At 37.5% G+C, this 13,292-nt stretch overlaps 1 protein-coding gene across 1 annotated transcript; it reads right to left on the bottom strand.

The window, feature by feature from the left end:
• Positions 1-4,175: 4,175 nt before the first annotated feature.
• LOC101972923 (olfactory receptor 14K1) lies at positions 4,176-5,129 on the bottom strand. Its single transcript, XM_005341436.3, has one exon. It carries the CDS (start codon positions 5,127-5,129, stop codon positions 4,176-4,178), a length of 954 nt encoding a protein of 317 aa, XP_005341493.3.
• Between the last annotated feature and the right edge of the window lie 8,163 nt (positions 5,130-13,292).

The following is a 13,292-nucleotide window of genomic DNA, read 5'->3' as shown; positions in this document are numbered from 1 at the left end:
AGTACATTCGTATCTCTCACTCTTCCCACAAGTCAAAACAAAGTGGATCAAAGAACTAGGACTTAGACCCGGAAACTTTGCAACTGTTAGGAAAAAAACATAGGGTCAATAATCCATCATATTGATGCAGGCACAATATTCCTTAACAAGACCTTAAATGTGCAAAAAATACACCCAAGAATCAGTAAGAGGGACAAAATCAAATCAAAAGCCTTCTGCACAGCAAAGAAAATAGTAAAGAGCATGAAAAGAGAACCCACAGAACTGGAAAAAAATGTTTGCTAGCTACTTGCTGCTCAGATAGGGGATTCCTATGTAGAATATATAAAGAATGCAAATAACTTAACACCCCAAACCAAAGAGCCCAATCAATTAATGGGCAAAAGAACTGAACACACATCTCTCTCTCTCTCTCCCTTAAAAAGAAAAAGGTACAATGGCTAATAAATATATGTTAAAAATTTAATATCCCTAGCAATGAAGAAAACCAAAATTACATTGAAATTTTATCTCATTCTTGTCAAAGAATGCAAATAATAAGTAATAAATGATGGTGAGGATGTCGGGGAAAGTTTATCATACATTTTTGGTTTCAGTACAGATTATTATGATCACTCTGGAAAGTACGCAGATTCCTCAAAAGTGGGCATGGAACCACCATATGAACCAGCTACCCTACTTCGAGTTCTTTATCCCACCAGCACACCCTAATGATATAGCCACATTAGTGTTCACAGCTGTGCAACTCACAACACTCAAGATTTCTGTTTCAGCCAGCTTTGGGGCACTGTAACCAAAAATCCTAACAAGAACAAATAAAGGAGGTGTTTTAGTCAGTTTTTTTCACTGATGTGACCAAGATACCTGACAAGAACAATTTTTTTTCTGGTATGGGCGATTGAACCAGGAGGGCTAAAGCAGTAAGCCACACCCCAGCCTTTAATTTTTTTTTTTTAATTTTGAGACATGTTCTCACTAAGTTGCTGAGGCTGACTTAAAACTTTCCATCCTCTTGCCTCAGCCTCCCAAGCCACTGAGATTACAGGTATGCTCCATCTAATCTGGCAGACAAAAACAATTTTAAAGAGACAATGTTTATTTGGAGGCTCATGCTTTTAAAGGTCTCAGTCCACAGATGGCCAGTCATTCCTTGGGGCCTGTGTGGAACAGAACGTTGTGGCAGAAGTGAGAGGCAGAGGAAAGCAGCTGGGGACATGGAGCCAAGTAGTAGAGAGGGATTCCCTTCACTACAGACAGCTTATGTGCCCCAAAGGCATGCCCCAGTGACCTACCACACCCCATCTGCCCACAGCTACCACCAAATTAATCCCAACAAGGGACTAGTTCACTGATTAGTTTCAGGCTCTCATAACACAATCGTTTCACCTCTAAACTCTTTCGCATTACTTCACACATGAGCTTTTTGGAGACGTCTCATATGTGGCTGACAGGTTCGGAGGTCTCAGTCCATGGAAGATCGAATTCATAGCTCTGGGCTTGAAGTCAGGGGGCACATCATGGTGGGAGGGTGTGGAGGAGGAAGGCAGCTCAGGACATGGCACCGGAAAGCAGAGAGAACTCTGCTTGCCAGGGAGAAAATACATGTCCCAAAGGCATGTTCCTAGTGACCCACCTCCTCCAGACACACCCTACCTGGTTATACTTACCACCCAATTAATCCATTCAAGTGGATTAATGCCCTGATTAGGCTGAGGCTCTCAGAAGCCAGTCACGTCACCTCTGAACTTTCTCGCTTTGCCTCACACATGAGCTTTTGTTGACATCTTACATCTAAACCACACCAATATGCAACCAGCCCATGTGCTGATCAATAGATAAATGGATTAAGAAAATGTGGTATACATGCACAATGGAGTTTTACTCAGCCATAAAGAAGAATGAAGTTGTGGCATTTGCCAGTCAATGGATGGAACTGGAGACACATGCTAAATGAAATAAGCCAGACTCAGAAAATCAAGGGTTGAAAGATTTTTCTCATATGCTGAAGCAAAGGAAAGATAAGGGGGAAAAGGAAGGGATAGATAGATAACAGGATGGCATAGGGAAGATCAGTGGAGAGAGGTTGAAGGGGAGGGAAGAGGGTGAAATGCAGAACTCCTTTGACAATATTCCCTATGTGCATGTATCAATACACCCCAGTGGATTTCATCTTCATGTAGATCTATCAATCAGAAATTTAAATATATGTAAATAAATAGAGGTTCATCAGTAGTGTAGAAGGAGATAGTGGGAGGGGGTGGGGAAGCGAGGCACTGGGGATGGAAATGGAGGGAAAAATGCAGTGTTTTGAATCCTGTACCTTTGTTGTGCCTTTTAAAATAAGAGTTCTGAATTGTTTCAAGAATTTTTTGGATGCTTAAAATCCCATTTCATAGTATAAATAAAATTTAAGGATAAGAATATAATTGTCTTCAAAATATACTTGGAATTTTGAGTTTTTTCACATAACTAGTCCTACCAGGTAAGCTAGGGATCTGTTACCAGCCCCTCAGTGAATGCCAGAAGTCATGTAGAGCAATCCACCTGGTCTTTTATGGGCTTTCCTAGATATAAATGCCTGGGATAAAGTTTAATTTACAAATTAGGAACAGTGAGAGTTTAATATGCAATAATATTAGAAATAAAAAATTATGACTACAAGCACTGTTAGAAAATTTATTTAAATTCTGTGCGCTGTTTGTTTCTACAATTTTTCATTTGTTGTATTCTTACTCTCATTGACTGCAAGTAACTGAACTGGCAGAAATCAAAATCACAGGTAAGGGGTGATTCTTGACAAGATGTGGAAACCTGTAAATAGACTGCTTGTTGTTCTCCTTTGTAATGTGAATATTTTTATCTTTCTTGTCTAATTGCCTTGACTAGAAATCAAAAACAAGGCAATCTATGGCCAAGTTAAATGCTAACTTCATCTCCTTCCCTCTGCTTGAAGAATTTCAAGGGCTGTCAGACCTGGTAGTGGTGTGAGACATAGGTGTTGCAAAATTGCCTTTCCCTCTCTGTACAATTTTATTTTTTAAATAAAAAAAATTCAGTTAATTTTTAATCCTTCCTCACAGTAAAAATTTATTTTAATTTATATTCCTAAATATATAAAAGAAGATTATAAACAATGAAAAAATACTTTGGGGAAATAGATGCAAAATAACCAGCAGCCAAAAATACTAATCTTGACAAATGTAAAAACATCAATGACAACAATAACAGGAATTCAAGGATTGGTAAGTTGAAGAAATGCAAGCAAGTTTGGTGTTTTTATAATATTTTAAATAAATAATTTATGAAATAATAAAGCTAAAATAGCAAAATAAAAATGTTCATATTTTATGTTAATATTTGAAATATGAAATACAACATGAAAATGGACATAAATGATAAATTTTGTGCCAATTTGTGAAAATTTTGAGGATTATCATGTGTTTGTTCCCAATCTTCATCATCTTTTACTAAGACTTAGCATCTGTATCTATGCTTATGCCAGAAACTCTGATTTAAACGCATTTATGTCTGGAAAGATTTTGTTTGTAGTTGTTTTACATTTCTGTAGTTGTAACCCTCACCAGTTGCTTGTCTTAGAATAAATCTTCCTTATTCTACAGGCCCAGATCAATTTGGTTGGAGTCTTGGGATTTGGCAGGACTGCGTTTCTTTGGGAGTCTGCAGCACAGACTCTTCTGTCCCCAGAAGTTCTCTTCACGCTGCAGCACAGGACGGTCCCGCCTCAGTGACAGTGAGGTCAGACCACTCTCCCACAGTCAGTCCTTCTCTGAGGAAAATCTTAGTCTGCAGTTTCTGAGGGTTGAGGTGATTAGACTGGGACCAACAGCCACCCTAAACCCTTTAACCTAGTCACATTTGCAAGCAGAAAATTGTGTTAACAGTTTCTGAGGAGCTGGTCATTCAGAAACCTGCCCAGTATCATGGATGTTCTGATCACATGGGTACACTCTAAGGAAGAAACGATTGATGATTCTGAGATAAACATTGGTGATCATGGTCATGAACCTATAAACCTCATTCTAAATAAAATATACATGTATACAAACCACAATATTCAGTTATTTACCTTATATCAAAATAAACCATATACCATAAACTCTCAAAACAATAATTTATAAAGATGTTTAATTGATCCTTTCTAGGCTATAGTCCTATTATTTTCCCCCATAATACTTATGACACAGTTTCCATAGAATCTTCCAGAGAGAGGCTTTGAAGTCCTTGTTCCTCAGGCTGTATATCATAGGGTTCAAAGACGGAGGCATCACAGAATAGAGAACAGATACCAGAAAGTCCACAGGATTTGGGGATTCTGGCACAGGCTTGAAATAGGCAGTGGCACCTGTCACTATGAATGTGGTCACCACTATGAGATGGGGTGTGCAGGTGGAGAAGGCTCTTGACCGTCCTTGTGAGGATGGCATTCTTGTGACAGTTTTGAAAATGTACACATATGAAAATCCAATGGACACAACACAGAAAAGTGCATATATGACCCCAGAAACCACACTAACATCAATGGTGACATGTGACTTTGAGCAAGAAATCTTCAGCAGAGAGGGGACATCACAGAAAAATTGTGGGAGTTTTCTGGAGCCACAGAAAGATAAAGAGAAAGTTCCTGCAGCGTATAAGACCCCAAAGATGGCCCCAAGGAACCAGGAGACAACTACCATCCGCACACAGAGCCCCTTGTTCATGATGATGTCATAGTGCAGGGGGTGGCAGATGGCCACATAGCGGTCGTAGGACATGGCCGTGAGGGTGAAAAGCTCAGCCCCAGCAAACTGAATCACCAACCAGACCTGTGAGACACATCCTGGGAAAGAGATGGTGCTCCTGTGGCACAAGGAGCTCACAATGAAATTGGGGACAGTGACTGAGACAAGGCAAGCATCCAGGAGGGACAAGTTCTTCAGGAAGAAATACATGGGGGTGTGGAGACACTGGTCCATGGTGACCAGGATGATGATGAGAAGGTTCCCCACCAGGGCCAGCAGGTAAATCAGCAAGAACAGGAAGCCGTGAGCAAGCTGGAGCTCCTGGGCCTTGGAGAATAGTGTGAGGTAGAACTCCATCCCCACCGTGTGGTTGGCTGAGGCCGCCATGCTTTGGACCTGATGGAGGGAAGGGGAGGGCAGACGTGTGTCAGGTTACCACTGAGCCTTGCTCTGGACCAACAGTGTGTGCTCACTGCTGCAGGGTTCAGCTTTGCTCTGCGATAAGGCATGCACCCACGGCTCTCCTGACACACCAGGCTCAATGACCTGCCCAGCTCCAGTTTGGATGCACATTACAGCAACGCCGAGAAGGCAGATCAGGGAGAAAACTGAAAAAACGAAAATTGGAGACTTTACATATCTAATAATAAAGTTTGTAAATTTATAAAATTTATCTTGAATCATTCCTGAATTTCTACATAGAATTTTTGGAATAAGCCAGTGAACTTGTAAAGCAGTTCAAAGAGGGCATACCCATTGAATCATATTGAAATAATCCTGTTTTTAATACTTAGTAACATATTCATAGAGTTAATGTAGTTTATATTTTATTATTCAATACATTGAACAAAAGTGTAAAAACTGAAGCTTATGGCAAAAAGGAGAGAGAAAAAGTGAAAGAAAATTTATAATCATGTAGGTGTATCATTATAATGAAGAAGTAATAGTGATTATGGATGATAATTTAGAGAAGTGCAAAGAACAGGGGGAAAATGTTCACCATTACCAACCCACAGTCTGTTTTTATATGCAGTCATACACAAATCATCTGTCTCTCTGACTATATTTCCAGTGTTTTTACAAAACAAAAGGCACAAATAATTATAGCTATAATTATAGCTATAGAGTGCTGAGCATCATGGAGTTGAAATTTATCTTTCAACCTAAATGGGTAATTTAATGTTCGAGAAAGAAGAAAATGTAGAAAATATTTTATATAGGAAATACAGAATGACTTTAATTGAATTTGAATAAAAATAAAGCATTTCATAAAAATTAGATATTTAGCTGTAGGCCTTTAGAAAATAAAGTACTTACTTTCTAAAGAAAATGATACTTTGCCAATTCTCAGGGTTGCAGGTGTTTGCAATCAGGACTACATGACTGCATGAGCCAGCAGGAGCTAAGAAGGCTGCAGTGTGTGTGCTGACCACCAACCATGCTCTCCTTGGCTGTGCTTCCTGAGTTATTTCCTCTCTGGAAATAAAGCCCTTGCATTCTTTAAAAATCCCAAGTAATCATCTTCTGAAAGGAACTACTTTTCTATGGCTTTCCCCAATGTTTTATACGTGATACGTACTATAAAACCTAAGAAATAAGTGCACTTGAAAAGAATTAAAAGCAAATGTGGAGGGGACTGTATAACAGAAAGTCTTTTAAAAACAACACTATAATTAATGTTTGCTAACTTGGAGATTTTCTGGTTCTCTTTGACTGTAGTTCTAGTTATAAAATGAGGAGTTCATATTCTGTGATTCCCAAGAAACTCCCTTTTTTAAAATGGACTTATTGCTTTATGAAAATAATTTTTTAATCAAATTCAAATGTAACTGCCTAGACTTGATCATTACACATTGTGTGCATGTATTGGAAGTATTGGAATATCATATTGCATCGCATAAATATGAACTATAATGTGTCAATCAATTCTTTTCAATCTTAAAGTAAGCACTTGAAAGTAAATTTAGATTTAGCATATATCAGCTTCCTTCTTGAAAACATATTTGGAGATGTATATATATATATATATATATATATATATATATATATATATATACACACACATTCCATGGAGGATCTCTGTTCCCCAATAATTTTCCTACCACCCCTGAAGCCCCAGTATTCAGACCCACCTAGAAGGACCAGAAACGCTGAAATTTTCTTTCTCTTGAGAGTCTTCAACCATCCTACCTCACTGAGGTAGAAGCTCAGTGGTTTCACCTTGTCTGACGTCCCCTCTTTTCAGTGAGCCTGAAATAGTTTTCACTGTGTTCTGCATCATCCTTTGGGAAACAGTGGAATGAGGGTAGGAGACGAGGACAATTCTAACAGGGACCATAGCTGGTCCCTGTGGACACTTGGTGGCCTGGAGTGACAGCAGCGTGCAGCCTGGCTCTGAGCCCACAAGCCTCATGGCTGGCTCTGTGCCCTGCCTCTTCCTGTAGCATGTCCCTGAGAAAAGCCACCAGCCTTCCAGCTGGGAAGGAGCTCCCAGAGCACTGGGGCTGTGCTCCACTGCAGTCAGAGGGATGCACTTCCTCTCTGAATCCCAGGCAAGCTGAAGTGGGAGCTCCAGGGCATGTCTGAAGGGGCCAAGAAAGAGGTCCTAATGATGTTTGCTTCTTTTCCCTGGTTTCCTCTGCTGCTTGCAAAGTTTGCACTGGGATCTAAAATGTGTCTCAAAACAAAGGTATGACTCCACTACACAAAATCCACACGGAAGTGCAGGCACTATAGTTATAATGATACAAATTATAACTAAAATTTTATATATCATATTGAAAAATTAAAACAGCATAATTTCCCTGAGCTGAACAATGCAAGTCTAGAGTAGAATAAATTGCAACAATGGAATTAGCTTCAAGAGTTGAATGAAAAATTTAACATAAAGTTGTTAAAAGCTTGAAGAATGTATTTTACAACCACAATGTTAAGTCACATAGAATAGGGCACAGACAGTACCATGGACTGATTTGTCCTCCAAAATTCATATGCTGAATCCTAACTCAAGTGAGGGGCAGGAGCGTAGCCCCTGGGAGCGGGAAATGCCTGTGAAATATTTATGGAAGATGTCCCTAGCTTATGTTAATGTTAATAGTCATTGTAATCCAGTTCTGTATCCCTCTTCTTCCATAATTTTTATCTGACATGACTTTTACCTGCAACATACAGTAGGTGTGTTACACCTACAGTGTGACAATCAAGAACATGTTATGGTATAAAGAGTAAAAGTAGTGGATCAGGAAACAGCCTTCCTAAGTGACCAAAAAGGTCTTTGCATGCTTCATCGTAATCTTGAATGAGACTGACACTGTTTCCTTCCTGTATCTACAGCCTTCTCTACTTAATGAAATATTTGGCGTTTGGAGTACTAGAGATATTTTTTTTTCCTTTCCATCTAATCTTTCTCCTGGCTTATTGAACTTCTTGGCTGTAATCTTGTGTGGAGTGGCTAGTACTGAGACAGTTCAGATATTGTCAGTCATAGGGGTTAAGACATGATGTCAGGATTCCAGAGAAATTCCTCATGCTATGACTCTTCCCCATCATCCCAAGCAATCCTTAAGGCCAAATTCGGCCCCCGCCCAATGGTCTGTACATTAAGGGAAAAAAAGGTGGAAAAGTTAACTCTCAAAACACAGAACTTATATTTAGATACCATTAAAGAGAAGCCCAAGAAAAGACTTAGTGAAGGCAAAAAGTTCAAAACAGGAGACATTTTATGCAAATTCATGTTATCAATTTCTATTATTATAAGAGTTAGTCCCAGGAGGGAAAATGTTTTAAGATGAACATTTACAGAGTTTCACATTGGCCAACTGAAATGTCAAAAAGTCATACCTTAGAGACTGATGTGGCTCATAAGTCCTTTTAGCACCTTATTTCCTGATTAGATGTATCCCTTCAATGAACAGGGCTAAGAACATTTACTAGTTCTAGAAGTTTTCTGGTGGAATTCTTTAGGTTTTCTAGGTATAGAATCATATCATCAGCAAATAGTGCTAAACTCAGTTCTTCTTTTCCTATCCATATCCCTTTAATTTCTTCTGCCTGTCTAATTTTTCTGGCAATTAGAATTATGTTAAACAGAAGTGGTGCAAGAGAGCATCCCTGTCTTTTTGCAGTTTTTAGAGGGAATGCCTTCCACTTTTCTTCATTTAGAATGATGTTAGCCTTTGGTCTTAGCATAGATAGCTTTTACTGTTGAGATATGTTCCTGTTATCCCTAGTTTTTCTAGTGCTTTGAACATGAAGGGGTGCTGTATTTTGTTGAATGCTTTTTCTGCATCTATTAAGACAATCATGTGTTTCTTATCTTTAAGTCTATTAATGTGATGGAATACATTTATTGATTTCTGTATGTTGAACCAACCTTGCATCTCTGGGATAAACCCCACTTAATCTTGGTGCACTCTCTTTTTGATATACTTTTGTATTAGATTTGCCAGAATTTTATTGAGAATTTTTTGCATCTATGTTCATTAGAGATATTGGTCTGAAATTTTCTTTCTTTGAAGTGTCTTTGCCTGGTTTTGGAATCAGGGTGATATGGGCCTCATAGAATGAGTTTAGAAGTGCTCTTCTATTTCTATTTTTCTATTTTCATGAAATAATTTGAAGACTATTTTTTTAGTTCTTCTTTAAAGGTCTTGTAGAACTTACTGTGTATCCATCTGGTCCTGGGGTGTTCTTGGTTGGTAAGCTTCTGATGGAGTCCTCTATTTCCTTGTTTAGAATTGGTCTATTTAAATTGTATATATCATCCTGAATCAATTAAGGCAAATTATATTACTCTAGAAATTTTTCAATTCCTTGGATATTTTCTATTTTATTGGCACAAGTTTTCAAAATAACTTCTAATTTTCTTCTGTATTTCTGTAGTGTCTGTTGTGATATTTACTTTTTCATCACAGATGTTAGTAATTTGAGTTTTCTCTCTCCTTCCCTTTGTTAGCATGGCTAGCATGGGTTTGTCAATTTTATTTATTTTTTCAAAAAATGAAATTTTTGTTTTTTCATTTTTTTCAATTGTTTCAATTTCATTGATTTCAGCTCTGATTTTAATTATTTCCTGTCTTCTACTGCTTTTGGTGTTGATTTGTTCTTTTTCTAGGGCTTTAAGATGTAATGTTAGGTAATTTATTTGTTGACTTTTTATTTTTTGAAGAAATGAATTCCATGCAATGAATTTTCATCTTAATACTGCCTTCATAGTGTCCCAGAGATTTTGATAGATTGTTTCTGTGTTCTCATTTACCTCTAAGAATTTTTTAATCTCCTCCTTGATGTCTTGTAATCCATTGTTCATTCAGTAGCATATTATTTAGTCTCCAGGTGTTGGAATAGCTTTCTTTCTTTCATTTTATCATTGATTTCTAATTTCATTTTATTATGATTTGATAGACTGCAAGGTAGTATGTCTATATTTAGCATTTGCTAAGAGTTGCTTTGTGGCATAATATATAGGCTATTTTAGAGAAGGATCCATGTGCTGCTGAGAAGAAAGTGTACTCTCTCCTTGAAGGATGAAATATTTTATATATATCAGTTAAGTCTAAGTTATTGATTGTATTATTGAGTTCCATAGTTTCTCTGTTCAGCTTTTGTTTGGAGGCTCTATCTAGATATGAAAGAGGTGAGTTGAAGTCACCCAAAATTATTGTGTTGTGATCTATTTGACTCTTGAGAAGAGTTTGTCTGATGAACGTAGATGCTCCATTGTTGGGGCATATACATTTATTATTGTTATGGCTTGTTGGTGTATGATTCCCTTAAATAGATGAAATATCCTTCTTTATCCCTTTTGATTACCTTTGTCTTGAAGTCTACTTTATTTGATATGAGGCTGGAAATCCCTGCTTGCTTCCACAGTTCATGTGAGTGGTATGATTTATCTCAAACTTTTACCTTCAGCCTGTGGATGTCTTTTCCTGTAAGATGAGTCTCTTGGAGGCAGAATATTGTTGGGTCTCTTTTTATGATCCAATGCAAATCTATGTCTTTTGATAGGAGAGTTTAGGCCATTAACATTCAGGGTTATTATTAAGAAATGATTTGTATTCCCAGCCATTTTTGTTTATTTTTGGTATTAAACTTGACTGGTTTCTCTTTTGTTTAGTTTTTCCTTTAGTATAATACATCCCTTTGATGATTTTCATTGTTGTTTTTCATTTTCTCTTCATGGGATATATTGGTGCCATGCAGGCTTTCTAGTTGTAAATTCTTCTAACTTTTGTTTATCATGGAAGGTTTGTATTTGATCATCAAATATAAAAGTTAATTTTGTTGGAAATAAGATTCTTAGTTGACATCCATTTTCTTTCAGAGCTTCGTAGATGTTGTTCCATGATCTCCTGGCTTTCAGGGTCTGGGTTGAAAAATCTGGTGGGATACAAATTGGTCTCCCCCTATATCTGATCTGATTTCTCTCTCTTGAAGCCTTTAAGATTCTGTCCTTATTCTGAATGCTAGGCATTTTCATTATAATGTGCCTTGGTGTAGATCTGTTGTAACTTTATACATTTTGTGTCCTGTAAGCCTCTTGTATTTGATTTTCCAGTTCATTCTTCATGTGTGGGAAACTTTCTGATATTACTTCATTGAAGAGATTGTGCATTCCTTTGGTTTGAAACTCTTGTAACTTCCTCTATCCCAATAACTCCCAGATTTGGTCTTTTGATACTATCCCATAATTCTTGGATGTTTTGTTCATGATTTCTTACCATCTTCACTATGTGGTCAGTTTTGTTTTCCAGATTGTACACTTTGTCTTCATTATCTGATGTTCTGTCTTCCAAGTGATCTAGGTTGTGGGTAGTGCTTTTTATTGAGTTTTTTTTATTTGATTTATTGTTTTCGTCATTTCAAGGATTTCTGTTTTTTTTTTCAGTCTCTCTTTCTTGAAGTAATCTTTTGCTAACTGTATTTGCTCCTTTATTTCTTTGTTGGTGTGATCAATGGATGCTATTGTTCTCTTATCTCTTTGTTGGAATGAACAGTTTTTGCCTGTATTTTTAATTTAGGTCATTCTTTAATTCACAGGTTATTTTAATTATGAACATTCTGAGCCCCTTTTCTGATATTTCATCAACTGCACTGTTCCTGGGTCCTGTTATTGTAATATCCTGATTTGTTTGGGGCACTTTCCTCCCTTGTTCTTTTTTAATGTTGACTATGTGATTTCCTTACTTGAGGTGTGGATCTGAGGTATTACAGTTTCTACCCTATAATCTTGTAGTATCTGTGCAGATTATCTGTACCTCACCATGGTGTTGGGCTTCCAGATCCTGCTGGTGTCCCAAGGTGGACATCACTATAACTATAGGTAGTGGAAGCAATAGCGGTGGTAACTCCAGATGGCAGTGGAGGTGCCTCAAGATGGATGCAAAGACTTTCAGAGATGGGACTGAAAGGATGGGCTATACACTGGCTTTGGGATGCCTGCTCCAAGATGCAGCTAGCTCCTAGGCCCTGTCTGTTGTCCTAAGGTAGAGGTTACTGCATGGAGAAGGCTGTGAGGATGACTGCAGTGTCTCAAGATGGAAGTGGTTTAGACTTGGGCTCTCAGGCAGTGGAGGTAGTGGGGATTGACCAGGGCCTACTCTGATCCTGGGCTCCCACACAGGTTGGTGGAGGCAGATCATGGCTGGGCCTGAGCTCCTGTGGGTGTCTGCTGGTGGGTGGGGGTTGTCCTTCTATGGTATAAATTTAACAAACTAATCATAACATGAATGTAAATTTAGAATTGAAAAATCTAAGAAAAACTAAGCAAATGGTGAGTTAATCCACATTCATAAATAGGAAAATTCAATGTTGTTAAGTTGTCAGTATTTTACATCTTGATCTACAAAGTCAATGTAGTACCAATCAAAATGACAGTAAGTCAGTAGGTATCATGCTGCATTTCATTTTCCTACCTAAGTGTTCTGAAATTTCTCTTGTGATTTTTTTCTTTACCTATTTCTCTTACCTTTTAAAATTTTTTACCTTAATGCTTACAGTCTCTAGTGTGTGTTGATTTTAAATAAATCATTCCCATTTTTCTAAAATGTTGGAATCATCCATATGTGCCTGGATTCGGGCATGTTACAATTGGTGCCACAGCACTGCCAGTACAGTGCTACTATTTAGAAAGCCACATCAATGGAATGAAATAAAAAGAGAACACCCTGAACTTCTCAACAACTTAGATATACTACAACTAATTATGAGCTTGGTAAATTTTCAGAATAAAAAATCAATATATAAAACTCAAGTGTATGTCTATGTTCTGGCAATGAATGGACTAAACAATTACAAAAATAATTCCTAAATTGGAAGAATAGTTCCATGGTAATTTGTAGCATGGGTGAGGCCCTAGATTCAATCCTCTATATAGAAAAAAAATTCTACCTATCACTATGTTAAAAATAACAAACTGTTCAGAATAATGTTAACAATAGATTTGCAAATTTATACTCTAAACAAAAGAATCTTTTTAGATAAATTAAAGAATAATCAAAGAAATAGAAAGATATACCAAGTTTATAGCATGGATCATCAAATGGCAAA

This window comes from Ictidomys tridecemlineatus, chromosome 1 (genome assembly GCF_052094955.1).
Source record: "Ictidomys tridecemlineatus isolate mIctTri1 chromosome 1, mIctTri1.hap1, whole genome shotgun sequence".
Classification (NCBI taxonomy): domain Eukaryota; kingdom Metazoa; phylum Chordata; class Mammalia; order Rodentia; family Sciuridae; genus Ictidomys; species Ictidomys tridecemlineatus.
Note: the sequence above shows the minus strand (reverse complement) of the source record. Positions and strands in the feature narration are given on the sequence as shown.

Bases quoted from the DNA above. Each gene is read 5' to 3' on its own strand.
- LOC101972923 (XM_005341436.3), bottom strand. From the start codon at position 5,129: ATGGCGGCCTCAGCCAACCACACGGTGGGGATGGAGTTCTACCTCACA.